This window comes from Bos mutus, chromosome 6 (assembly GCF_027580195.1).
Source record: "Bos mutus isolate GX-2022 chromosome 6, NWIPB_WYAK_1.1, whole genome shotgun sequence".
Classification (NCBI taxonomy): domain Eukaryota; kingdom Metazoa; phylum Chordata; class Mammalia; order Artiodactyla; family Bovidae; genus Bos; species Bos mutus.
This window is the reverse complement of record NC_091622.1, coordinates 99340066-99367990: the sequence shown is the minus strand read 5'-3', so window position 1 is coordinate 99367990 and position 27925 is coordinate 99340066. Positions and strand designations below refer to the sequence as shown.

Genomic DNA, 27925 nt, shown 5'->3' with positions numbered 1-27925 from the left:
GTTACTGATGAACTTGTTTCTGCTGGTAGACTACAGCCTTGTGAAAGGCAGGATTCCTTCATCATTTCACGCCAAGTTCCTAAAACACTGACGTATGCTATGCCTTCAGGAAATGTTTAATAAAAAAGTTAATAGACTAAAAAAAAAAAAAAAGGTGAATAGACTAATCAACACATGATGCTAGCCTGTTGATCTCCAACATGGAAAAACTTACTCCAAATTGTACCATGGAAAGATTTTGATAATTTTTATAGCATGCTTCTTTTTTCCCCCACATACTTCTTAACAATACTGAAATGTTCACCATAAGGTCTAAAATTTCTTCCTCTAGTAATCTTTGAAAATAATGTACAAATTTTCCGTGTCAGTGATGGGTATACCCTTCAAGTGCCCTTCCTACCTGCAAGAATCTGCAATGAGAATAAAATAAAAGTAGTAGTAAAGGAACTAATTCATAGTTTAGTACATTAATGTGCCTTTGCATTTGTTACATAAACCTCATATCAACCCTAAGCGATGTATACCATTATATAGATTTTATAGGAGAGAAAGATGAGGCCTAACAAAAGTTAGTTTGCCCAAGTTTATGGTTAAGTTCCTTTTTTCTAAATCTTAGACCTTATGTTCTCAGGAACATGCTGCCTCTTAATAGTCAACTTAATAGGTACCTTAGTAGGTAACAAAGTTCTCAATATTTGATTAAAGCAAATTTCTCCAGATAGGAAATGAGTATTTGTCATTCATGGAGTCTTTTAAATATTTTTTCGGCATTTGAAAAGGTATTTTGAAGTGTACTTTTCTGGCTTAAAATTTTTGAGTTTATTTAACTGTACCAAGTAGTTATTGGCTTCCCTAGTGGCTCAGATGGTAAAGAATCCGCCTGCAATGTGGGAGAACAGGTTTCGATCCCTAGGTGGGGAAGATCGCCTGGAGAAAGGAATGGCAACCCACTCCAGGATTCTGGCCTGGAGAATTCTGTGGACAGAGGAGCCTGGCAGGCTACAGTCCATGAGGTCGCAAAGTGTCAGACACAACTGAGCGACTTTCACTTTCATAGTACAGTTATGTCTCTCTGTCTGTCTACTCACTTTATTTATCCATTTGTTTTCCAGAAAACCGTGGACTGCATGACAACAATGTCAGTGCCTTCCACCCTGGTTAAATGTTTATATCTGTTTTTTGACCTCCCACATGTGCCTGAGGCAGTTGGAGGTGCACAGAATGAGCTACCTCTAGCAGAACGTCGGGGACTACTCCAGAAAGTTTTTGTACAGGTATGAAAGGTGCTGTGTGTCTGTTCATGTAGACCACCGTATTTCAGGTGTAACAGGTACACTCCTTAAGTAGATGTTCTGCCTGTCCCATTTTCTATAGTGTTTCTTGCTATTTATTATAAATTGACTGTATTTCATCTAACTGGCATATTTCTTGAATCTGCCCATTTCTTTTGAGGAATATTTGGGCAAGGGATTCACAGGTTTGTTATTCTGAACAGATTCTATCATTAAGATTACCTGTCATATTGTAAAAACATCTCTAAAATGAACAAAGCAAGGAACACTTTTATTAACAATGCTATTAATTTGGGGGTAATATTCCTTCTCGTGTCAAGAAATTCTGTCTTGTTGCTCTCTAAATATAGGAAGCCCTTAGCCAGTAAGTATTTAACTTAGAAAAAACAGTTTATTTTAGTGGCTGCTGCCACCTCTTCTGCTCCCTGTCTGTGAGCCTTCTTTCCCACTGTGGTCACTCTTCTTTTGATAATTGCATTAGCAGAGTAAGTGAACCTTTGTTAGCTAGTCTGGAAATATTGTCATCATTTGATATCCATTCTTGGGAGAAAATTTTCAAAACAAACAAACTATAAACATTTACAATATAATCTATCCATGGGAAATATGGTATTTAAAAATATATGTTTGACATAAAAAGATGAATACCGCATGATTTTATTTATAAGTTAAGAGGTCAGACTTCTAAAAGTAGAGTGTTGGTTGCATGGGGCTGGGAGGTGAGAGAAAAGAGAGTTGTTTTCCAGGGGCTCCAGAGGTTGAGTTCTGCGGGAGGGAAACCTCCGACAGGTGTTTTGCATGACAGTGTGCATGTAGTTAACACTCTGTCCATAAAAATGATTAAGAGGGTTAAATTGTTATGTGTTTTTATGCCTCAATTTAGAAGACTCACACCTGTTTGAGTCCCATTTTATGAAATAAGATGCCAGTTTCTTATTTCTAAAATGAAAATAATACCTGGCTATAGGATTTGGGGGAAGAGTCAGTGAAATAATACCTAAAGCTGTGCTTCTCTGCTTTCGACATAGTAGACCTGAAATGCAAAAAGTTATTTTTCTGATAAATAAGTTTGATTTCTGCTCTTGCCTCTACCACTTTCAGCATCGATGAGAGCAGGAAGAGAGAACAGAGAGGACACTGGATCTGTATCCGGTGCAGCAGAGCAGGGGACAGGTGATGCTGGCACCTGTTACACTCGGGTTGTTGCTCCAGGAATGATTCGACTTTGCTGAGATCTATGTGTGCTAAATTGCTTCAATGTGTTCAACTCTTTGCAGCCCCACGGTCGGTAGTCCACCAGGCTCCTCGTCCATGGAATTTTCCAGGCAGGAATACTGGAATGGGTTGCCATGCCCTCCTCCAGGGGCTCTTCCCAGCCCAGGGATCAAACTCACGTCTCTTATTTCTTCTGCTTTGGCAGGTGGGGTCTTTTACCACTAGATTTCCCAAGTGTCTCAACTGTGAAGAATACTCCTGCCAATTGCAAGAGACAAGGGTTCAATCTCTGGGTAGGGGAGATCCCCTGGAGAAGGAAATGGCTACCTGCTCCAGTATTCTTGCCTGGAAAATCCAATGGAGAGAGGAGCCTTGTCGTATATATTCCATGAGGTTGCAAAGAGTCAGACTCATCTGTGCAACTGAGCCCCTACACAGCAGTGAAGATGAGGGAGAGGGGGAGAGTAAGACAGATTAGAAATGAAAAGACAGGATTATCAATAAAATGCTAATTCAATGAATATTTATGGAACACTTGATTTATTAAATACTTTTGTGCTAGCAGTTAACATCCCTATCTTGTGATCATTTGCAAGACCTTCCATGACTTCAGAGCTCTTGTTTTCCTCTGAAATAATAATGTGAGGGAATGGCAGAAATGGGATTAGACCTCAAGTTTATCTAACCTCTCAATTAGAATGGAAGAGAATAGCAATGGGAAGAAATAAAAGAGTAAACTAGGAATTAAAGTTTTTTTAAGACATGGCTGATGAAGAGAGTGGGTTAGTCTTTGCTGATCAGACTAGAGCCCTGTTTCAGTAAAGTCTCTGAAGAAGTAACACCTTAGACAATAAATGGAAGCTGGTAACTAACTAGCAAAGATTTCTTCTAAAACTTAATTTTTTTCTATATCTGAAAGCAGTGGGTGCTGACTTTGAACTGAATGTAGGATTCATTTTAGCATATTGGAATCATTGGATGTTAAAGGAATATTAAAGACCAAACGGAATGCAATAGAGAATTTAAATGAAACGCTTCATTTACACTTATGGAAACTTATAGTCATGCCTGTTCCACCCCTGGTGCCCAGCAGGGCTCAGAACCCTGCTCTCCCACCGTCTAGTCCAGGGTTCCTTCAGTGCATCAGCTTAGCTTTTTTCATTTGTTATCACGGTCCAGACATTGTTTTCATCATTTTGTCTAAAAAAACCCAGTGGACACAGACTTATTAAATGTTTTCAGAATGCATAGTGTTTATTATAGATAAAATCCCTGTGTTTATATTTTGTGACAGATGGTTTCCTGGGACCTTGGCAGTTGGTAGTGCTTCATGTAGGCTTTTTTTTTTTTTGTATTTGCATTAATGTGGCCAATTACTGCTTCCCCACACTTGGCTGGACATTGTAACAGAATCCCTACGAATACAAGTGCTTAGTTTTGGGGCCGAAGAGGAATGAGTAGATTCTTCAGTTTTCTCCTGCGTAAAATGAAAAGGTTGTTAATACTAGATTATCTGTAAGAATTCTTTTGACTGGGAAGATTAAGAATTAGTTATCTTAAGGGTCAACAGCAAGGAATTAAATCCAACTTATTTTTGAGCACAAGGATTTGATTTGGAAAAAAAGATTTTATTTTCAGGTTTGTTTTTATGTTATAAATTAGAGAAATGACATCTGTCCCTCTAATCACATATGGGCATGTGAAAACCAGTGAAAAGTATAATTAACGATAGACTCTTATGAGTGTATATATATATGTGTGTGTGTGAATATATACATATATTTTTTTGCTGCAGTTATCTTTATTTTCATATACCTTTTTGTTACATTTAATACATGTGGGAAGAGGTACACATATTACATGTACTAATAAAAATTTGGTATTCAGCAGTGTCTCTAGGCATTTTTTTTGTTGGGAAGGGGAAATGCCTATACTTAATAGTTTATATATATTTTGTTGTTCACTGAATTCTTAATCTTTTTTTTCCCTGATATTTGTCAGCTATGAATTAGAAATTCTTGTATTTGAGTAAAATTTTGCTCTGAAGGAAATAGGAAAAGACAGACCTACCTTTCTCAGATGAAACATGATACTTCAAATACTTTTTCTATATAATAGTTTCCTCCAGATATTAAAATATTCCGGTTTTATTTTATTTATTTATAGAATATTTAGATGAGAAAATATAACACAGAGAAGGAAAGTTAACTTTTTCTGCCACCAAATTGAGATTAGAAGAAGAAAGGTTTTTGGAGAGCAGAAACCATAGTTTCATTCCCCAAGTAGCAGGCCTTTAATGCCATAAATGGTTGTGCAATGTGTATTTTCCAAACCATAGGTAAAGAATAAGTTTTCATTCCAGAGTTTAAGAAGTGTTGAGTCATGCTTTAGAAGATTTTTGGCTGCTACTGCTGCTAAGTCGCTTCAGTCGTGTCTGACTCTGTGCGACCCCATAGACGGCAGCCCACCAGGCTCCCCTGTCCCTGGGATTCTCCAGGCAAGAACACTGTTGCCATTTCCTTCTCCAATGCAGGAAAGTGAAAAGTGAAAGTGAAGTCACTCAGTCATATCCGACTCTTCGTGACCCCATGGACTGAAGCCTACCAGGCTCCTCCATCCATGGGATTTTCCAGGCAAGAGTACTGGAGTGGGGTTCCATTGCCTTCTTCAGATTTTTGGCTACTAGACATAATTAATAATTCTGAATTAAGATGACTGTATTATTATAATGTCCCCTTCTACTTGCATATAAGTTGGAAAAAATTGAAAATACTTTTAAAGACATGTTATTTTCTTGTCTCCCTAAAAATGTCCTTTTTAGAGAAGAAAATTACAATTCACCTATGGCAAACTAAGAATTAACATTCTAAAACTGGAATGTTGACCTTGAAAGTTACTGTTGATTTATTCCATTTCAGGGTAGGGCAAAACAGTACCCCCCCCCCAAAAAAAAAACAAAAAAACAACCCACCATGGTGAAGTGAAGATGGTAAACATGTAACTTAAAAAAAAAAATAAGCTGATAAAAGTAGAGGTGGTTAACTGTCTTACCATAACACACTTGTAAATTATAGGTGTCTTTTTTAATGTTGCCTAACTTAGAGCGTTCATCATTGTGGCTTTAATGATAGCACTCAACACTGACCCTGAACTTGCAGAGTTTTAAATAATCAGATCTAGTCCTCTTCTAGCCCCTGCCTTTCCCCCAGTCATTCATTCATTTATGTACACATTTTCTTTGCTCTTTAGATCTTAGTGAAACTCTGCAGTTTTGTTTCTCCGGCCGAGGAGCTGGCTCAGAAAGACGATCTCCAGCTTTTATTCAGTGCAATAACCTCTTGGTGCCCTCCCTATAACCTGCCTTGGAGGAAGAGTGCCGGAGAAGTCCTTATGACCATATCCCGTCATGGTCTCAGTGTCAACGTGGTGAAGTATATTCACGGTGAATATCTCGTAACGTATTCATTCTGGATGCTCTGAATTTTCTCCGCCTTTCTCTCCTCATGTGATGGTGAATTTGTTTCTCTTGTTCACTTCTCCAAAGATTCTATTTTAAATGAAGAACTATATTTTCCAGGAGAAAAAAATTAAAGCATTTCAAATGTAAAAAATCCTCATGTTCTCAATAATGGATATCCAGGAGAGTTAAAATAACCTTACCTTTAAGTAAATGATGTCATAATAATAATGCAAATTCCGCCTCATTGCCTCTTCTTCCTTCCTCTTTTGCTGAATGAAAAGAGATTTTTTGAGATGCTATAGTTCAAACTCTTTCTGAAGATATTTCATAAGTAGACAGATAATCTGTCCAATGGGGCATGAATAAAATTAAGTAGATTCTTTATCAGCACTGAAAAGAAATTGTCTATTTTTTTAGCTCATATATATAAATATGTGTCAACTATCCCTTAAAATGGGTCAATAAGAGAAACAGACAATTGTAGCATCTCAAATAGTCCACTTACATACACACACACACACACACACACAAATTGGAAAATCTTTCAAAATAGTTTTTAGTACATCTATTCATTTACCTAAAGTCCATCAGTCATTAAATGTTTCTTACCTCTGTTCCTGTGTTAAATCTTCTTAGTTATTGTTATATGACCCTGGATTTCTTAAGACAAATAAATTTTTTTTAAAGATAAGAGAGGGAACGTCTTCTTTGAAATGCCTCCAGCCCCAGAAGTCATGGGATATAACTGTTTTAAACTAGTGCATGTATAGTGCAGACAAAACCTGAAGTATTTCTGTATCTTAATTGTCTAGATGCACTCTAATTTGAACTTTTAACTAAATAGATTTTTCTTCTTAACTTAGAAGAGAGTTTTTAAATGTTTCTCCATTTTTTATTATGTTAATATAAAGGTCAAAAATATCATTTGGCAGCAGGCAATCATCCTTTTTAATAATAAAACTTCTAAATATGATGTAAAAACTATTATGAATGTCAACTGATTTTCAACACTTCCTGTATTACTCTTTGTTTACTACTTAGAGGTATTGCTTCCCTAGTCAATTGGAATCTTGTATTTGCTTTCAGAATGTGTACCATTTATCTTACCATATTTTATAAATATACTAAAATTTAATGTTTCATTAAATACCAGTTAAGAATGAAGTTTTCTTAAACAGTTGACATAAGTTATACACAAACACACATATATTTATTCAGTTCTTTATTTTCTTTGTTTTTACAGAAAAAGAATGTTTATCTACGTGTGTTCAGAATATGCAGCAGTCAGATGACCTGTCTCCCCTAGAAATTGTTGAGATGTTTGCTGGGCTTTCTTGTTTCCTCAAAGATTCCAGTGATGTTTCCCAAACTCTTCTGGATGATTTTCGGATATGGCAAGGATATAATTTCCTTTGTGATCTCTTGCTTAGGTAAAACCCCACATTATAAGAATGTATTTTAATTGTCTCCTCAGTCTTCTCATCAAAGGAAGCAAAGTAGTTTGGGCTATAGGGAAAAAGAAATCAGCCAATCACTTATGTAAGGTATACTTTATACTCTTAGCTTTAATCACTTCTTTTTTTTTTTATTCCTATTCTGTCAAGAGAGTACAAAGAGTGAATTTAGAGTTAAATTGGAAAATGTAGGTTGCACACGTGGATTCAGTAGTTAGATGTAAAGAAGAAATCTGCTCTTCCTTAGCAGCTGAGGGAGAAGAGTTTGGACGAACTAATTAACATCTTCCTGAAGTGTAAACTCTTTGTGCTTAATTATATTTTTGGTTTTCCTTAATGGTAATATCAATGCTATCAAGCTATTAATACAGTTAGTAGCAAGAATAATTTTGCAGAATGAATGAGGTGCTGAAAATGTATGTATAAAACATAGTAGTCTGAAGCTACTTAGCAGCAGCAATCTAAAAGTGTTTTACTAGCCTTCTTTTTCATCCCAGATGTTCCTTGCATATACTGGAAAAACAGCTGGTTACAAGTTTATTAGGAAGAGGATATTCATGCTAGTTGTTCCCAGGCCATTAATCAGTTTTAAGTTGTTTGATTTATTGTCAACCACCACTGTTTTGTAAACTTTTAAGTTCTAACACCAGTGTGACCTAGTTGCTGTTACTTAATAGTAGGCAACCCCTAAGAATATAATTTTGCACATATATCCTAATTTACAAATGAAGACATGTGAAAGTTTATGAAATAACTATTTAATATTACTAATTGATGCTGTCCTTTAGGAATTCAAGAGTCTTAAAAATGTTGGTAACTTGTTGCAATAATTTCAACGTATGTTTATTGATCCTAAAGATACAATTCTAAATGCAGACAAAGTTTTATGTGTATTAGTGCTCCTGAATTCTGATAGCTACTAGCTGTCCCACTCTCCACATCTATGGTTGATTCTCCATGGCCATTAAAAAGCATATCTATGACGAGTTTATACTGACATGGAGAAGCATGTGCATAACACTAATTAATGAAAAAAAACCAGGTTATAGCATTCTTTGTATAGTATAAAAATATTTATTATTAAAACATAACTTTTCACATTAAGAAAAGACAAGTTTAAAGGAATTAAGTTTGTTTTAAAAAATTGTTAGACTCTCAGAACTGTATTTAAATGTACTCTAATGCCAGTATTTGAGTTAATTAATGAAATGCAGATGCAGTCTTACAAATCTTCCCCTAGAATTCACTGTTTAAAATTATTAATGGAGAAAACGTCTTAGGAAAGAAATGGTTAATAAGGTTTTTGGTTGTAAACAGTGAAACTTATAACCTTAGAGCCTTAGGGAACTTAAAAGATATTTAATCTAATTCTTTTATATTAAGAAACTTTCTACCAAAGATTAATGATTTACTTAAAATAATACTGTTAATGGCAGAATCAACATTTATCAGGTGTTCTGACTATTGGCATAATTTCTTTCAAATACACCATCATATCTCATAATTAAATTTGTAGCTTTATAAAAATATCATGTGTTTATATAGGAAAAAATATAAGAAGAAACTTCTTGTAGTAGTCTGTACATTTATTTATTGCATATAAAATAGAAATTTTCTTTCTGTATTAAATTTTAAAATACAACACAAGAGAAAACATATTTGCTAAATCATACTTTTTCTAGATTGGAACAAGCAAAAGAGGCAGAATCCAAAGATGCCTTGAAAGATCTGGTTAATCTGATAACTTCCCTAACAACATATGGTGTCAATGAACTAAAACCAGCTGGTATTACCACAGGGGCACCCTTTTTATTGCCTGGATTTGCAGTACCTCAGCCTGCGGGCAAAGGTGAGTCTCCCCCCCACCCCACCCCCACCCACCCGCCCCATTCTGAGCCATTCAAAGAAATAAGGAAAGAATAAATGTATCCAACAGATTGCTCTTTATTTATGTTATTTATATAAAGGTAATATGCTGTTTTTCATTAAGGTTGGTCCTTTTTATGGTATAATTTCTTGAATGCCAGTCTTTAGCAGATAAAATACTTGAAAATAATATGAAAATATCATAAAAACAATGAAATTTATATTTTAGTATTTCATTTTAATATTCAAACAGTTTAATAATTCAAACATGCCTCTGCTAAATGTTGGCACCCCACACATTTCCGCCCTATGTACATGGAACTTGAGTGACTCTCTCTATGCCTGTCTCTATAAGATGTATGTATAGAAAGCACAGGTGCAAACAGTTGGTATTTTACTAAGGAAACCTAAGTACAGAAAAGTTACATTACATACTTTCAGGTCAGAGAATACATTTTATAGTTCAGATTTCCTAGCTTTGGCTTTTCTCACCTAGTAATCTACTAAGAAAACTTATTGTATATTAATAACATTTAATTATTAAGAGTGCAAGTTTTATAGTTTATGTAATTTTTTAAATGCATGCTAACCATTCTGAGCTTCCCTGGTGGCTCAGAGGTTAAAGCGTCTGCTTGCAATGCAGGAGAGCTGGGTTCGATCCCTGGGTTGGGAAGATCCTCTGGAGAAGGAAATGGCAACACACTCCATACTCTTGTCTGGAGAATCCCATGGACGGAAGAGCCTGGTGGGCTAAAGTCCACGGGGTCGCAGAGTCGGACACAACTGAGCGACTTCGCTTTCACTTTCCTATTCTGAAAGAATGTGAACCCACAGGCTTCTAATAGTTCTTTCCACATTATTGTTACATACTAAATATTCAAGGCTGTGGTGATATTTGCATGTAAAATTTAGCCAGAAAATATCATCATATCTGGTTATTTCAATTTCACAGCACATTATCTATGTATTTTATAATGTAGAACCCAGCAGTTATAAATTGTTAAGCCTATGAGAATAAATAGATATACTAGAATACACTAAATTTAATTTACTAGAGAAAATTATATTGAAAAGTCATGACTTAAATTGAAGTTGTCGTACTAACTTCCATAAGATGTGCCCTCAGTTTATAGGTTATACAGAACTTCTTAAATAAATAAAATCTAGGAGTATTTTACAGAGCTGTTCAATATTTTATTTAATATTAAGGAACAATATTAAATTAATGCTTCTAATTTATAGACTCGAGCTTAAATATTCCACAGTTAACTCTTTCTGTGTGTTCATCTAAACATAGCTCAGTAATATAATTTTTATTTTAGGTTTCATTATTTTATTTGGTTAATCAATCTGATTGTGACACTGAGATAATATTTAGTTACACAGTAGTGTAATTTTGTAATGAGAGAATTAATGCAGCTAAATTAACCTTCCTCATATTTCTGCCTGATTTTATCTCATCTGTAACAGGGATAATTCACATATAACCTTAGCACCTCTAGGCATTATTTTGAGAATTCAGTGACATATGTCTATGAAAACAAGATTAACTAGAAGGGACGTTGCCCTGAGTCAAAACCCAGGTTACCCATAAGTGGCATAACCTTTCTAAATATCAGCTTCTTCAGAAACATAGATGTAATATTCTATAAAATGAATAGATCAAACTAGATCATTCTGAGTTTCATTTATGACTCAAAATTATCTTTCTTATGGCTTGTTTAGACTCAAGGAGATATTAATGGTTTTATTTCACGTAAAGAGATTATGAAATACGGGGGTTTTTTTGCCAGCGGTATTGAGGTATAATTTGCATATATTAAAATGTATCCTTTTTAAGTGTTGGGTTTGAGTTTAGGTAAATACTTGTGGTTGTGCAGTCACCACCATGATCATAATAGGGAATATTCCATCCATCTAAATCTGATGCTGGGAAAGATTGAAGGCAGGAGAAGGAGAAGACAGAGGGTGAGATGGTTGGATGGCATCACCAATGAGTTTGAGTAAGCTCCGGGAGTTGGTGATGGACAGGGAAGCCTGGCGTGCTGCAGTCCATGGGGTCACAAGGAGTTGGACACGACTGACTGAACTGACTGAACTGATCCATCTAAAAGTTTCCTTGTTCCATTTTATATTCAGTCCCCTCTCATCACGCCCTTACCCTGGTAACCACTGATCTACTTTGGTTTTGCTGTTTCTAGAATTACGTAAACTAGACTCCTAAATTACGTAGTTTCGTGTATCTGGCTTTAGTATTTCTCCATGTTATTGGATGTATCTGAAGTTCTTTTTTAATACTGGATAGTATATCATTGTTTAAATATCCTGCAGTTGTTTATCCATTCACCAGTTGATGTTTATTTAACTATAATGAATAAAGTATTAGGAACATCTGTATAAAACAAGTCTTTGTGTAGACATACATTTTCATTTCTTTGGGGTGGTAACCAAGCAGTGGAATTGCTGATACATATGGTAAATGTATGTTTAACTATATGAGAAACTGCCAAACTGTTTTCTAAAGTGGCTGTCCCATTTTGCATTCACATCAGCTATGTAATGAGAATTTGTTGTATAGTCTCAAAAATGGTTGGTGGTGGTAATCTTAATTTTAGATATTTGAGTATGTAATAGTATATGTTGGTTTTTGGGGTTTTTTTTACTTTTTTCTAAATTATTTCAAGCTTTTTTCATATTCGTATTTGCTGTCTGTGTCTCGACTTTGGTTCAGATCTCTGTGTCCAGTGTTTGATAGCTTTGTTGGTTTTATTGGAATTTTTAGAGTTCTTTAGATATTCTGGATAAGTCCTAAGTATGTTCTCTTAATCTTGACATGCCTTTTCTTTTCTTGGTAGTATCTTTGAAGACCAAAAGTTTTAAATTTGATAAAGTCCAGTTTAGCACTTTTGAAATATTTTATGGGTTTTGCCTCATATTTAAGAAATCTTACTTAACCCACATTCACAATTATCTTCTCCTGGTTTCTTCTAGGAGTTTCACATTTTTAACTCTTACGTTAAAGTCTGTGATACATTTTAAGTTAATTTTTGTATATGGCTGGAAGTAAGGTTTATTTGTTTTCCCAGTACAGATAGGCACATGTGCTAGGACCCTTTGTCGAAAAGATTGTATAACTATTTACCTGGAAGTCTTCTCAATTCTGCTGCATTAATGTGTCTGTCCTGAAGCCAATGCTCCTTCAGTTTTGGTTGCCATATCTTTAAAGTCTTGAAATGGAATCATTTAAGTTGTCCAAGTTTGTTCTTCCTTTTCAAAATTATTTTGGCTATTCTAGGTCTCTGAACTTCCACATAAATTTAGTAATCTTTGTGTCGATTATTGAAAACAGAAAAAGCCTGCTGAGATATTTATTGGGAAGTACATTGAACCTGTAGACAAATATGGGGAGAATTGGCATCTTAACAACATTGCGTCATCCAATTCATGACTATACAGCTTTCCACTTATTTACGTCCTGGTATTTTCTCTCAGCAATGTTTTATAAATGTCCATTGTAAAGAACTTTCCTTCTTGTTCTTAAATTTATTCCTAAATATTTTTTTTGAAATGTAAATAAAACTTTCTGTTACTTCATTTGTGTGTTGTTAGTTTATAGAGGAGATGATGGTCTTTTCACAGGAATGGAAATGAGGAAATACGGTTGTGACAATGCTGTTTTATGTAACACTGGTAGAATGAAGCAAGGATGGTCATTTACAAATTTTAACTCTTTGGTTTGCACTGTTTGTAAGCTGGAGCTGTGTATATTCTGATATCAGTTCAGTTCAGTCGCTCAGTCATGTCCAACTCTTTGTGACCCCATGAATGGCAGCACGCCAGGCCTCCCTGTCCATCATCAACTCCTGGAGTTCACTCTGGCTCACGTCCATCGAGTCAGTGATGCCATCCAGCCATCTCATCCTCTGTCGTCCCCTTCTTCTCCTGCCCCCAGTCCCTCCCAGCAAGAGTCTTTTCCAATGAGTCAACTCTTCGCATGAGGTGGCCAAAGTACTGGAGTTTCAGCTTTAGCATCATTCCTTCCAAAGAAATCCCAGGGCTGATCTCCTTCAGAATGGACTGGTTGGATCTCCTTGCAGTCCAAGGGACTCTCAAGAGTCTTCGCCAACACCACAGTTCAAAAGCATCAATTCTTCAGCACTCAGCCTTCTTCACAGTCCAACTCTCACATCCATACATGACCACAGGAAAAACCATAGCCTTGACTAGGCGGACCTTTGTTGGCAAAGTAATGTCTCTGCTTTTGAATATGCTGTCTAGGTTGGTCATAACTTTCCTTCCAAGGAGTATGCTTCTTTTAATTGCATGGCTGCAGTCACCATCTGCAGTGATTTTGGAGCCCAAAAAAATAAAGTCTGCCACTGTTTCCATTGTTTCCCCATCTATTTCCTATGACGTGGTGGGACCGGATGCCATGATCTTCATTTTCTGAAATGTTGAGCTTTAAGCCAACTTTTTCACTCTCCGCTTTCACTTTCATCAAGAGGCTTTTTATTTCCTCTTCACTTTCTGTCATAAGGGTGGTGTCATCTGCATATCTGAGGTTATTGATATTTCTCCCGGCAATCTTGATTCCAGCTTGTGTTTCTTCCAGCCCAGCGTTTCTCATGATGTACTCTGCATAGAAGTTAAATAAGCAGGGTGACAATATACAGCCTTGATGTACTCCTTTTCCTTGGAACTAGTCTGTTGTTCCATGTCCAGTTCTAACTGTTGCTTCCTGACCTGCATACAGATTTCTCAAGAGGCAGGTCAGGCCATCTGGTATTCCCATCTCTTTCAGAACTTCCCACAGTTTATTGTGATCCACACAGTCAAAGGCTTTGGCATAGTCAATAAAGCAGAAATAGATGTTTTTCTGGAACTCTTTTGCTTTTTCAATGATCCAGCGGATGTTGGCAATTTGATCTCTGGTTCCTCTACCTTTTCTAAATCCAGCTTGAACATCAGGAAGTTCACTGTTCATATATTGCTGAAGCCTGGCTTGGAGAATTTTGAGCCTTACTTTGCTAGTGTGTGAGATGAGTGCAATTGTGTGGTAGTCTGAGCATTCTTTGGCATTGCCTTTCTTTGGGATTGTAATGAAAACTGACCTTTTCCAGTCCTATGGCCAATGCTGAGTTTTCCAACTTTGCTGGCATATTGATACAGTTGGTACTATTTATCTTACTTTTTGTCAATTATTTCTTCAGGCTACTTTGAGACATGTTTTCTTCAACTTCACTGGTTTCCCTTTCATTATTTATGAAAAGAAAATTCATTTTACCAAGGACTTTTTACCCATTCAGTGATAATTACTTTTAAAAGAGAAAACATGAATATATCTACCTTATGTTGCTGTATACATGGATACAATTTAGCTACCTTATTTTTATTGCTGATTTTAGATCAAGTGAAACAATATAGAAATATAAAATTTTAAAGAAAAAAGTAAACTGAGTTATTAGTGAAGTTGGTAAATATATCTGTTTGTGTAAAAGCTTAGAAATGATTCCTGTTTCTATATAGTAGAAGCTTTATAAACCTTTTTATCCCCACCGGCTGATAGATTTTTTTTCAAAAGAAGAAAATCAAAGACAAATGGAGTAGTCCTGTTTAGAAACCACTCCATGGTGGTTTTTTTTTTTTTTTTTTGAGGTTGTACTCTGTAATTCAGAACTCTCTATAGCTTCCACATTTGTTCCCTAAACACAGTGTTTTGTATATATGTTGTAATAGAGAATATGTCTCTTCATAAAAAAAAGACCATACCTATCTTTTTCAGAACTCTTCTGTGACTTCACCATTACAAATGTTTTCTCATAACATGTCAATTCTCATGACATATTAGGCAATGTAAAAGGATAATGTATTTTTCCTTTTCTTCATTTTTGTTCACACTAGTATCCAAAGTGTCCTGCATTGTTCATCGCAGGATTACTTTGAAGGGATTTTTATCTATGCTGGTTCTATCATGGACGCAGATGTGGCCAGGGCTCATGTTCAGTTGGCTTGCAGGAGTAGAACCCTGAGGATTGTTTACAGCCAGGCACCATTCTGATTGGTCACTGACATGTATAATTTGTTCGTTATCTTCTGTCTTATACTTCCTAAACGTTTATTAGTTTCCTTCCTCTGGTAACAGCCCTATTGCCAGCACCTTAGTTGAGGCTCTAGAGATCACTCCCCTGGATTACCATAGGTGTCTTTTTTGTTTGTTAATAATTCACTTATTTGGCTGCGTTGGGTCTTAATTGCGTCTTGTGGATCTTCATTAAGGCACATAGACTCTCTGGTTGTGGAGCTCAGGCTTAGTTGTTCCGTAGTATATGGGACCCAGTTCTGCAACCAGGGAATGAACCTGTCTCCCCTGCATTGAAAGGTGGATTCTTAACCACTGGACCCCTAGGGAGATCCCTTTTAAATATCTTTTTTTTTCCTTTCAAATTCTATTTATTTATTTATTTTTCATTTGAAGGATAATTGCTTTACAGCATGCATTGGTTTCTACCAAACATCAACATGAATCAGCCATAACTGGGACTTGGTAACAACTTAGAGGGGCGCGATAGGGAAGGAGGTGGGAGAGATGTTCATATAGGTGTCTTTTTAACTGCTGACCTTTCTATTCATTTCTGTTCCTCAGTGCTATGCTCTCAGTGTTGCATGGAATCCTAACTCCCGTGACCTGGAATCTGAAAAACAGTATTCAGTGTGTTTACTAAATGAGTGTCTGCATTTCTTTATTCTTATTTCATTTTGCATTTTGCTTATGCCTGTACCATTTAGGCTCTTTTTTCAAACATAAACGTTTACATTTTACATTAGATTCTGAATATAGGAAAGCTCTGTTCTTTCTTATATATACACTTATTTTTCTAAACCTAGAGTAATTCATTTCTTTTGTTTCTGCTTGTATAGGCTTGAGAGTAATGAGACAGTGATTGTCATCTTTTGTAATGACTTCCTTACTTTACTCTTATTTTAGTTATTTGTGTACCAAATAGATTTTAATCAGTTAATGCAAATTTTGAAATGTATACAGGATGCATCTGTTAAATTATTAGGGCACATATGTGTCAATATTTAAGGGATTTTCCTATCTTATATAGAGCAGCCTTTTTAATCATCCTTTAGATCTAAGTATTCTCCCTTCCTCAAATTAAATATTGTAGTAATTAATGGCTATGACAGTCCTAAATAACTACTCCTGATATCATCAGCATTTAAAATAAACTTCAAATTTGTATGCCACTAGTTTTGGAATTGTAATTCAGTCATTCCTTTAGATATTTTTCCTGATAGAAAGCCATATTATTAGATTCTGTTTAGTTTCATTGTATATGTGCTGTGTGCTTAATAGCTAAGTTGGGTCTGATTCTTTGTGACCCATGGACTATGGCCCTCCAGGCTCCTCTGTTCATGGAATTCTCCAGGCAAGAATGCTACAGTGGGTAACCATTCCCTTCTCCAGGGGATCTTCTGACCCAGAGATCAAACCTGGGTCTCCTGAATTGCAGGCAGACTCTTTACTGTCTGAGCCACCAGGGAAGCCCCATTGAGGTTGGTTGGTAATGTGCCTTATCTTTTGTCAGTGACATCACTTAAAATTAGGTTTTAAAGAAAAAAACAGATAATGAAAATGAAACTTGAAAAGATCCAATTTTTTCACATTACATCAAGTTCATCTCCTTTAAACTCTTTTCTTAAAGGTGAGAATTGATATTGTCACATAGCTAAAAGATGCAAAATATTGATTAGATGTATTCTTTAACCTTATTTGTCACATGTAGTCAGATTTTTGCATTTGTATGTTCATCATTCTATCTAAGCTTGGTTTTTAACTACCTGCAGGTAATAAAAAGTTAGCGATATCCTCAATAAGAACAAGCATAAAATTAATAAGGAACTGGAAATAAAGATTTGGCATTTGCCACACATGGAATAAGTTTATATGTTATAAACAAACAGAAAGTTAAAAATATATATGTATTCTGAAGAGATTTTTTAATCTTTGCCTTTTCAGATAATGTCCGAGCCACAATGTCTGAGCAGTCTTTCTAACCCATTTTATTATTTTTCCTAGTTCTGTGTTCATCATCTTTCAAAAATCCGTCTTATTCTGTGAGGCACTGTGTTAATATTTTGATCACTCTTGCAAATGCTCTGTATTCCTAATGGTTGTGAACGTGAGGACAATTTTTGTAGGCAAAGGCTTGTTTTCATTTGCCTTGCATACTTTCTATGTTAATTTCTTTACAAGTATTTTCAGTGATTTGCCTTATAAGAGCTATTGTATACATATTTCTTTTTCCAGCTTATGTGTTTGAAAATCAGGTATTTATAAATATAGCTAGTAGCTGGCCATAAATTGCTTTAACAAATGTATATGTAAGGAAATTGTACTTGTGGCTTGAAACAAATTTCCAAATTAAAATTTATGAAAGCTGTAGTGTTGTAATTAAAAATGGAAAGCTGGAACTCAAGGGTATTTTCCCCTCCTGTTTCCTGCTGCCATTCTTGCTTTTCTCTTCAGCCTAAAAGTCTTTTCAGATTGAGAGGTAACTGTCCTTATGGTCAAGGACAGTGTTACAGATAGTAAAAAGCAACACTTCTGCACATTTCCAAACTCTGAAGCCTAGACCTATATAATTTGCTTTATTCTTTTGAAAACCGTCTGATGTTTCAGTGTATACTCTTCTGGAATCAGAATATTGATAATACTGCATTAAAAGCTTAATCAGTATTACTCACTTTTAATTAAATGCCTGAACCTGATGAAGAAAAAGAAGACCTTTTGTGAAAACAGGAAGTGTTCTTAGTGAATAGAGGATAAATGTTACAGTTCATCATCTGCTTAAATAGATTACGTTGCCATGATGAAAATATCATATAACACCTACTTTTGTGTTCTGGTTTTCTACTTTAGGTCACAGTGTGAGAAACATCCAGGCCTTTGCAGTTCTTCAAAATGCATTTTTAAAAGCAAAAACCAACTTCCTCGCCCACATCATTCTCGATGCCATCACAAATATTTACATGGCTGACAACGCCAACTATTTCATCCTCGAATCACAGCACACACTGTCACAGTTTGCAGAAAAAATTTCTAAACTCCCAGAAGTACAAAACAAGTACTTCGAGATGCTGGAGTTTGTTGTTTTTAGCTTAAATTATATCCCTTGTAAAGAACTTATTAGTGTTAGCATCCTCTTAAAGTCTAGCTCTTCTTATCACTGTAGCATTATCGCGATGAAAACACTTCTTAAGTTTACACGACATGACTACATATTTAAAGATGTGTTCAGGGAGGTGGGCCTTTTGGAGGTCATGGTAAACCTTTTGCACAAATATGCTGCCCTCTTGAAGGATCCAACTCAGGCACTAAATGAACAAGGTAAAGCCATTTTCCCTACTTTTAATTCTCTTTGGCAGAGGAGTTTGGGCAGGGTGTTTTGTTCATGTTTTGTCTTTCATTTGGTTATGGATTTGAATTACTTGATAATGTGCATAATTGTGACATCCTTGTGAATATTTCCCACAAGTTAAAATTTGTTCACTCAACCTCTGTTAGAGAATTGGGAAAAGGCAGGGGAGGAGACAGAAATATGTCATGGTGGAAGAGAATTTAAGGTAAAACTGAGGAAACCATTTATGATCCGCATAATTAGTGTCTTCTACTTTGTTAGGGAAAAACAGAAAGCTTCTAGAAACAATTGGGATGTTTAGGTGCCTCAAAATGTTTATTAATTATAGACAGCACATTAGTTTAGTATATCTTTTCAGTGATATTTATGCACATATACATTAAGTACCTTAAATTTGATGTTCTTTGTTCTTTCTGATAAAAGCATAGTAGTGTCTGGCACTTAGTATTAAATGTGTTGAATGAATTAAATTGAATAGACAGTACTACTTACAAACTTTTTTTTCCTCTTTGGTGCATTAAAACCTGGCATTCTTCTTTGTTGACACTTCTTTGATTAGGAAAGCATCTGTGAGAAGGATACATTTTACTTTGTCATTTTCCCTTTTAATATTTTTTAGATAACTGTAGCTTTCTAGCCATACCAAAATAAAATCTATAAACATTGACTTTACTTTTGGTAGCTGGTAGTTTAGACATATGTATCTTTTTTTAAAAGGTTATATTGAGTCAGCCCAAAAGTTTGAGTTTTAACATCTTGTGGAAGAAACCAAATGAACTTTCTGGCCAACCCAATACTGTGTCATTTGTATTAGTGGTAAAATTAATAGAAATAAAATTTTAATATGTTTTAAGAAACCTAAATCCAGAAAGAAAGAAGCTGACAAGTTTTGTGATTCGGGCCTTTGATTCTTTTTCCTAGGGGACTCAAAAAATAATAGTTCATTTGAAGACCAAAAACACCTGGCTTTGTTAGTCATGGAGACTTTGACAGTGCTTCTTCAAGGGTCAAACACAAACGCAGGTAATTAGAGAAGCTGCTTCTAGCAAGTGCACTGGTAAGATAGTACCTGTGGTTATATCTTCTCTAATGATTCTTCTGAGATGCTCTTGGCACTTAGAGAAAATTCTATTGATTCATTTATGGTACTATCCCATCTCTAGACATGTAATACTTTTGACCTTCCTAAATTTATGAATGATAAAGTATATAATATTATTATTACTTCGGAGAAGGCAATGGCACCCCACTCCAGTACTCTCGCCTGGAAAATCCCATGGATGGAGGAGCCTGGTGGGCTACAGTCCACAGGGTCGCTAAGAGTCAGACACGACTGAGTGACTTCACTTTCATTTTTCATCTCATGCATTGGAGAAGGAAATGGCAACCCAGTCCAGTGTTCTTGCCTGGAGAATCCCAGGGACGGGGGAGCCTGGTGGGCTGCCATCTATGGGGTCGCACAGAGTCGGACACGACTGAAGTGACTTAGCAGCAGCATTATTACTTCAAAATGTATTCTTATGGTTTTATTGCTTTTTATAATATGCCTTGTGTTTGAAATATTCTTTTTCTGTTTGTTTACTTGTATAGTGCAGACTCTTCGTCAGATAACTTTGCTTCTTTAAATATTTTCCTGAAACATCTGCTTCACATTGTGATTTTCTTAATTATTCAGTAATTCAAATCAGAGTGTTATAATGTTATAACCTTAGGGAAATACTGAAAAGAATAAAACTTGCTTCTCCCAGGGGAAAAATGGATTTAGTAAATCTTTTGCTTTATCTTAGGGCTTCCCTGGTGGCTCAGACGGTAAAGCGTCTGTCTGCAATGCTGGAGACCTGGGTTCGATCCCTGGGTTGGAAAGATGCCCTGGAGAAGGAAATGGCAACCCACTCCAGTACTCTTGCCTGGAAAATCCCATGGACAGAGGAGCCTGGTAGGCTACAAGTCTATGGGGTTGCAAAGAGTTGGACACGACTGAGTGACTTTACTTTACTTTTGCTTTATCTTTAATCTCAACTTCTCCTTAATCCTTTTTTTAACCTGTCATTAATGAACAGTCCATTGGAAGGATTGATGTTGAAGCTGAAACCCCAATACTTTGGCCACCTGATGCAAAGAGCTGACTCATTTGAAAAGACCCTGATGCTGGGAAATATTGAGGGTGGGAGGAGAAGGGGACAACAGAGGATGAGATGGTTGGATGGCATCACCAACTCAATGGATATGAGTTTGAGTAAACTCCAGGAGTTGGTGATGGACAGGGAGGCCTGGTGTGCTGCAGTCCATGGGGTGGCAAAGAGTTGGACACAACTGAGCAACTGAACTGAAATGAACAGTCCAACTGTATTTATAAAATATCACTCCTGCTTTTAAACAAATAAAGCTAAGACAGTTTAATATGAGCTGTTATATTAGTGGCATATACGAGGTACTCTAAAAGCATAAAGGATAGATTGCTATTACTTTGGAGGAAATACTAACTGATAATTTGGATTACTTGGTCTATGTGTTTTTTTTAAACTTGAAGATGGTATTTGATGTAAGAACAGTATCATCCATGGTCAAAAGCACAGGCTATAGAACAGGGCTATAGAGACATACATTCTGCTGGCTGCTTGCTCTCTGTATCACTGACCTGACACCTTACTCAACTTCTGCATGTCTCGTATGCTTATCTGTAAGCAGGTAGGGGATAAGGAGATTAAATAAGTCATTCTACATAAAGCCTTTGGAACAGTACAGCAACCAATGCTTTCTATTATAGAGTTTATTATTTTTTTTTAATGAATAGGGGCTCAGCCACCTTTATCTCTTTTTTAACATTTTTATTAGAGTACAGTTGATTTACAATATTATGAGTTTGTCGTTTTTGTGTCCTCTACCAACTGAAAACGTTTGATTCCTTATAATTTTTTCTCACTGTAAGAATAACTTATTCCCTTTTTTCTTGCTACTGTTTTGGAAGCCTTGTTTTCAGTTTAAATCTCATTTATTTGCAATATTGTTCATCTAAAAGCCTTTTACTAAACTGATTTCAAGTATCGCTTGGTAAAGCCTCTGCATAAAAATACTGGTCATTTTGGTAACCACCTACGAAATTTCTGAATGGTTGAGATTTGGAGAAATTGGGCATGTGGAACGTATCAGGGCATTCTTGCATAAAGGAAGCCTAGAGGAAATTGGTATATGCCTTTGCTGACATCGCACAGTTTTGTACTGTAATTGTAAATTTAAAAGGAGATTTTGTATTTTACTTTAAGCGGTAAAATTGCTGGGTAGGTTTTATGTGCCTTCTTTTAAGTTACTCTTTCTACACATGAATCAGATTTGAGTTCGTCTGACTTAGAATGTTTTAAGTTAACCTGTGTTGTTGTTTTGTCTCCCTCCTCCAAGGAATTTTCCGAGAATTTGGAGGCGCAAGATGTGCGCATAATATAGTGAGGTACCCACAGTGTCGGCAGCATGCCCTGATGATGATCCAGCAGTTGGTGCTGTCTCCCAATGGGGACGATGACATGGGCACGCTTCTGGGACTCATGCACTCGGCCCCACCCACAGAGCTGCAGCTCAAGACCGACATCCTCAGAGTAAGTTTGAGAAGTGTGTTCTTAACAATTTTCACTACTAAAATCTGTGACGATTGTTAAATGACTGAGAACTATTATGAACTGTCCTTGTGATTTTTCTTCAAGTCTAAAATTATGTCAAAATATGACAGAGGAGGAGGCAAGAATATGTAATGAGTCAAAGATAGTCTCGTCATTACGTGCTGCTGGGAAAAGTGGGCAGCTACATGTAAAAGAATGAAATTAGAACACTTTCTAACACCAAACACAAAGATAAAACTCAAAATGGATTAAAGACCTAAATGTAAGATCAGAAACTATAAAACTCTTAGAGGAAAACATAGGCAGAACACTCAGTGACATAAATCACAGCAACATGTTCTATGACCCACCTCCCAGAGGAATGGAAATAAAAACAAAAATAAACAAGTAGGACCTAATTAAATTTAAAAGCTTTTGCACAACAGAGAAAACTATAAACAAAGTGAAAAGATAAACTTCAGAATGGGAGGAAATAATAGCAAAAGAAGCAACTGACAAAGGATTAATTTCCAAAATACACAAGCAGCTCTTACAACTCAATATCAGAATAACAAACAATCCAATCATACAGTGGGCCGAAGACCTAAGCAGACATTTGTCCAAGGAAGACGTATAAGTGGGTAATAAACACATGGAAAGATGCTTAATATCACTCATTACTAAAGAAATGCAAATCAAAATTAGAGTGAGATATCACCTGACATGGGTGAGAATGAAAGTGAAAGTGAAGTCACTCAGTCGTGTCCAATCTTTGCGACCCCATGGACTAAAGCCTACCAGGTCCTCCATCCATGGGATTTTCCAGGCAAGAATACTGGCCATCATCAAAAAATCTACAAACAAGAAATGATGGAGGAGGTGTGGAGAGAAAGAAATCCTCTTGCACTGTTGGTGGGAATGTAAATTGATGATATAGCCACTATGAAAGACAGTATGCAGATTCCTTAAAAAATTAGGACAGATGAATGGATAAAGAAGCTGTGGTACATATATACAATGGAATATTATTCAGTTATAAAAAAAGAAATGCATATGAGTCAATTCTAATGAGGTAGATGAAGCCAGAGCCTATTATACAGAGTGAAGTCAGAGAAAAATAAATATCATGTATTAACACATATTTATGGAATCTAGAAATACAGTACTGATGAACCTATTTGCAGGGCAGCAAAGGAGACCCGGAACAGACTTATGGATGCAGTTGGGGTGGGGGAGGATGTAGAGGGTATAATGTATGGCGAGAGTAACATGGAAACATATACATTACCATATGTAAAATAGATAGCCAGTGAGAATTTGCTATGTGACTCAGGAAACTCAAACCAGGGCTCTGTAACCACTCAGAGAGGAGGGATTCGAAGGGAGATGTGAGTTAGGTTCAAGAGGGAAGGGACATAGATATACCTATGACTGACTCATGTTGATGTTTGGCAGAAACCAACACAATATTGTAGAGCAATTACCATTCAATTAAAAATAAATGAATTTAACTATACAAAAGTAAAATAATGTCAATAATAGCTGAAGAAAAGCCAGTGTCTCTAACCTGGCCTCCAAGAGCCCTTGGAATGCCCACTGTCTCTTTTCCTTCTGACTTCCTCTCCTGAGACCCCTGCCCTTTTCCTGCCACAGACATGACAGGAAGTATAGCTGCCTTCTACAATCATACATTTCTTTTATTAAACTTTTGCTTTATGCTTCTCATCAGTAATGAGAAGTTTGTGGTTTTTATCTTTGTGCTATTGTATGTTTTATTCTGTTTTGAGTATGACAGTTTTGAATATGCATTTTAGTTTTCAAGCATGATTAATTTATCTCTTAGACAGGAAATCTACATGCTTATCAATATTGGGGAAAATCTGTGTATTTGAAGGGATCGCCTGGGAAAATACAAGTGCCCTCAAAAGCTGTTAAGGTTGCCAAGTTTTTAAGCATACATTTTCCTCCTTTCTTGGTACCATTATAGTTCGATTTGTAAAATATTGGTAGATAGAGGCAACTGACTGATCTGTAATTGTAAAGCAGTGTTGTTCTAGTAAGGCAATGGCACCCCACTCCAGCACTCTTGCCTGGAAAATCCCATGGATGGAGGAGCCTGGTGGGCCGCAGTCCATGGGGTCGCTAAGAGTCGGACACGACTGAGTGACTTCACTTTCACTTTTCAGTTTCATACATTGGAGAAAGAAATGGCAACCCACTCCAGTGTTCTTGCCTGGAGAATCCCAGGGACGGGGGAGCCTGGTGGGCTGCTGTCTATGGGGTCACACAGAGTCGGACATGACTGAAGCGACTTAGCAGCAGCAGCAGCAGCAGTTGTTCTAGTACATGGTAATAACTGCCTCCCTCAGGCTGGAGGAAGGCAACAGAAGGGTCCTGGTGGGCAGCATTTACTGATTCCCATGGAGTGAGGACTCCTGCTGTGACCTATTTAAGGCAACTGATGTGTTAATGAATGTGGCTTGAGAAGAGATGTACATTACCACTCCATGGTATAGTATCTCAAGAGCACAAATAATAAAATGCGGAAAATCATAAGTACTGAGTTCTGAGTATTTGCTGCTTTTGGTTTTAAAACAATTTATTCAGTTTTTAATTTATAGAACTTAATTTTTAATTATGGTTATGTTTTTAAACAACTGGTAGGCAATATTCCAAAAAGAAAACAGTTGGCTCTTATGACCAATATGAGCTGGCTCCAGCATTCCACCACTTTAAGGGAATAAAGTTGTGTTGGAAGACAGAGCAAGATTTGGGATTCCAGTTTCAATTTCCGTTTTTGCTCCACTCAGAATTGCTTCTCTTTGTTGTTGTGGTTCAGACATGAATTTGTGTCCAACTCTGCGACCCCATGGATGGTAGCACACCAGGCTTCCCTGTCCTCCACTATTTCCAGAAGTTTTCTCAAGTTGATATCCATTGCTTCTCACTGCCTCCATTCGGTTGACAAAACTACAGACCTATGTGATTTAGTTTGTAATTATTTGGAAACAAGGCCAAAATTCCATGAGATGTCGTATTTTATAATTCTGCTAATGTACAAATTTGAAGTTTAAGCATTAGATTTTTGCAAATGTGAGTAATATATAGCTGATGATTCTGTCTAATGAACCCCCTAGGACCTACAGCTCCTTTTAACTTTGGTATTCACTGCATTATCATTAATTATTGACTTAAAAAGGATATTAGCTTATACGTGGTATTTGAAATTTTCAGATACTGAGATTATGCTGTGATTATGTCAAAAGTGCCTAGGAATGGCAGTTTTCAGGCAGTAGGAGGTGGACTTATCCATAAGAATGTAACATAGACCATTTTTGGTCTAAGGATTAATAAGCACTGTTTTTCTGACCCCTATCATAATTCTAACCATTGATATGATTTTGTACATGATACTTTGATTCTTAACTCATACTTCCTCATATATAAAATAACACGTGTCCCGTTTTTCCCAGTGTGTATTTGAAGATGCTGATGAACTTTTATGCTAGGCACTTTGCTAAGAGTTTTACATGTATTTCCTGTGAAGTCAGTTGTTATTAATATTGTTTAGGTTTTACATAAGAGGAAACTGGCATAGAAGGGTTAAGTAACTGACCATGGTGAAATGCTTTTTAATGTTGGAGTAGAATTTCTACCCAAGGGTTCTAACTCTAAGCCCTTGCATTTAGCCTTCAAGCTAGGTTATATGATGCTTAAAAATATCAAAAAGTTATGAAGTCTTGTGTTAATATGAGTTAGTATTACAAGTATAGTTTATTAAATTTGAGAAAATATAGACACAAAATGGAAACTTACTGGTTGCTGAATAACGGAAGGATTACACTGTATTTCTAAATTTTATTTACATGTACAGATTGCACATTATTATTTTTTAAAATAATAAAATATGCATGTTAGTTGCTTAGTCTTTTCCGACTCTTTGCTACCCCATGGACTGTAGCCTACCAGGCTCCTCTGTCCATGGGATTCTCCAGGTAAGAATACTGGAGTGGGTTGCCATTTCCTTCTCCAATAAAGTATAGGTATGTACAATGAAATCTCATAATTTCTAAAATAGTGTACTTGAAAAAGGCCTATTTAGTCTTTCCCTTTTTCAAATACTATTAAAAATAAAATGACCTTTTCAAACGTAACAACTGGGAAGATTTAAATTGTGTCTTAAATAATATTAGGTTCCTAAATAATGATATTATATTTCAGTTGCTGAAACAGGGAAAAGGAGCCTGTGTATCTGCAAACAGATTTCGAATTGCTCTCTGGGGCAGTATTGTTTCATGGTTAAGTGCATGATCAGAGGAATCAGACTGCCTGAGTTTAACTCCAATCTCTGCCATTGTATAAGCTATGCGACTCTTTGTGACCCTAGGGACTGTAGCCCGCCAGGCTCCTCTGTCCATGGGATTTTGCCATGGGATGTTGGAGTGGAGATCGAAGCCGCTTCTCTTGTGTCTCCTGGTTGGCAGGCAGATTCTTTACCACTATACCACCTAGGAAATGTTATAAACTGTGTGGTCTTTGGAAAATTATTTAACCACTCGAAGCCTCAATTTTTCATCTGTGAAGTGTGGATAATAATAACGCCCATTGCCTAAGATTATTTAGAAAGTTAGGTAAGCTAATGTATTAAAGCATTTAAAGAAGTACCTAATACAGGGCTTCCCTGGTGGCACAGCAGTAAAGAATCCTCCTGCAATGCAAGAGACACAAATGAGTTCAATCCCTGGATCAAGAAGATCCCATGGAGGAGGGAATGGCAGCCCACTCCAGTGTTTTCGCCTGGGAAATCCCATGGACAGAGGAGCCTGGTGGGCTACAGTCCCTCGGGTCGAAAAGAGTCAGAGACAAGTTAGCAACTAAACCACCACCACCAGTACATAGTAAGTGCCCCAGAAAATGTTAGTTATTTTATAATGTGTTATTTTTAATAATGAACACAGTTAAAAGTATGGCACTTCATATAGTAATAGTGTCCAATGCATAGGATTACTGATAGTTACAAAAGATTGTGTTACCTGTTTGGCCTTGTAGCTATTCTGGGGATGAACATGCTTTCAACCCTCTGGCTGTAGTTCACTCTGCAAGAAAGAATGTCCAGTAACTCCATGAAGTGACTCCTTTTTCAAAAGTATCAGGATATGGTCATTTTATATGAATTGAAATACTGCAGGTCTTGGCTGCCTGATCATCTCTCTCATCCTTTCTAGAATAAATTATTTTGTATACACAGAGTCATAAGTTTTCATGATTGTGTAATATTGTACTAGAACATGTGTTTTACCTACTTAGCAAAATTACTTTGTAAAAATGAAAAATGACTTCATTGATGTCCTTATTCATCCAATACATAGGAAAAGCTTTTTCACCCAGGATTTGGTGTTAGCCATTATTCTATCAAAAGCAGTATGTGATGTGCTTTCTAAAATTTTCTCCTGCTTATAATACGGCATTTTTTAATTAGCAAAATATTTTACATGCTTCATAAGATTGCTTTTTGGGTAAATAACAAAAATACTCTTATCAGATATTCACAGAATGGCATTCCCCTTGGACATTCACGTATGGGTTTGTTTTTTTTTTCTTTAATTTGAATTATACGTTTGTG

At 36.3% G+C, this 27925-nt stretch overlaps 1 protein-coding gene across 6 annotated transcripts in view; it reads left to right on the top strand.

Moving 5' to 3' along the window:
- Window positions 1–27925, top strand: part of WDFY3 (WD repeat and FYVE domain containing 3) — a 283089-nt gene that overhangs the window by 121944 nt on the left and 133220 nt on the right. For all 6 annotated transcript variants that reach the window (XM_070372638.1, XM_070372639.1, XM_070372635.1 and 3 more), the window contains 7 exons: window positions 1113–1274; window positions 5757–5949; window positions 7211–7397; window positions 9104–9270; window positions 18214–18681; window positions 19634–19735; window positions 22109–22302. In XM_070372638.1, coding sequence (XP_070228739.1) covers window positions 1113–1274; window positions 5757–5949; window positions 7211–7397; window positions 9104–9270; window positions 18214–18681; window positions 19634–19735; window positions 22109–22302 — 1473 coding nt within the window. The remainder of the gene's footprint in view (window positions 1–1112; window positions 1275–5756; window positions 5950–7210; window positions 7398–9103; window positions 9271–18213; window positions 18682–19633; window positions 19736–22108; window positions 22303–27925) is intronic.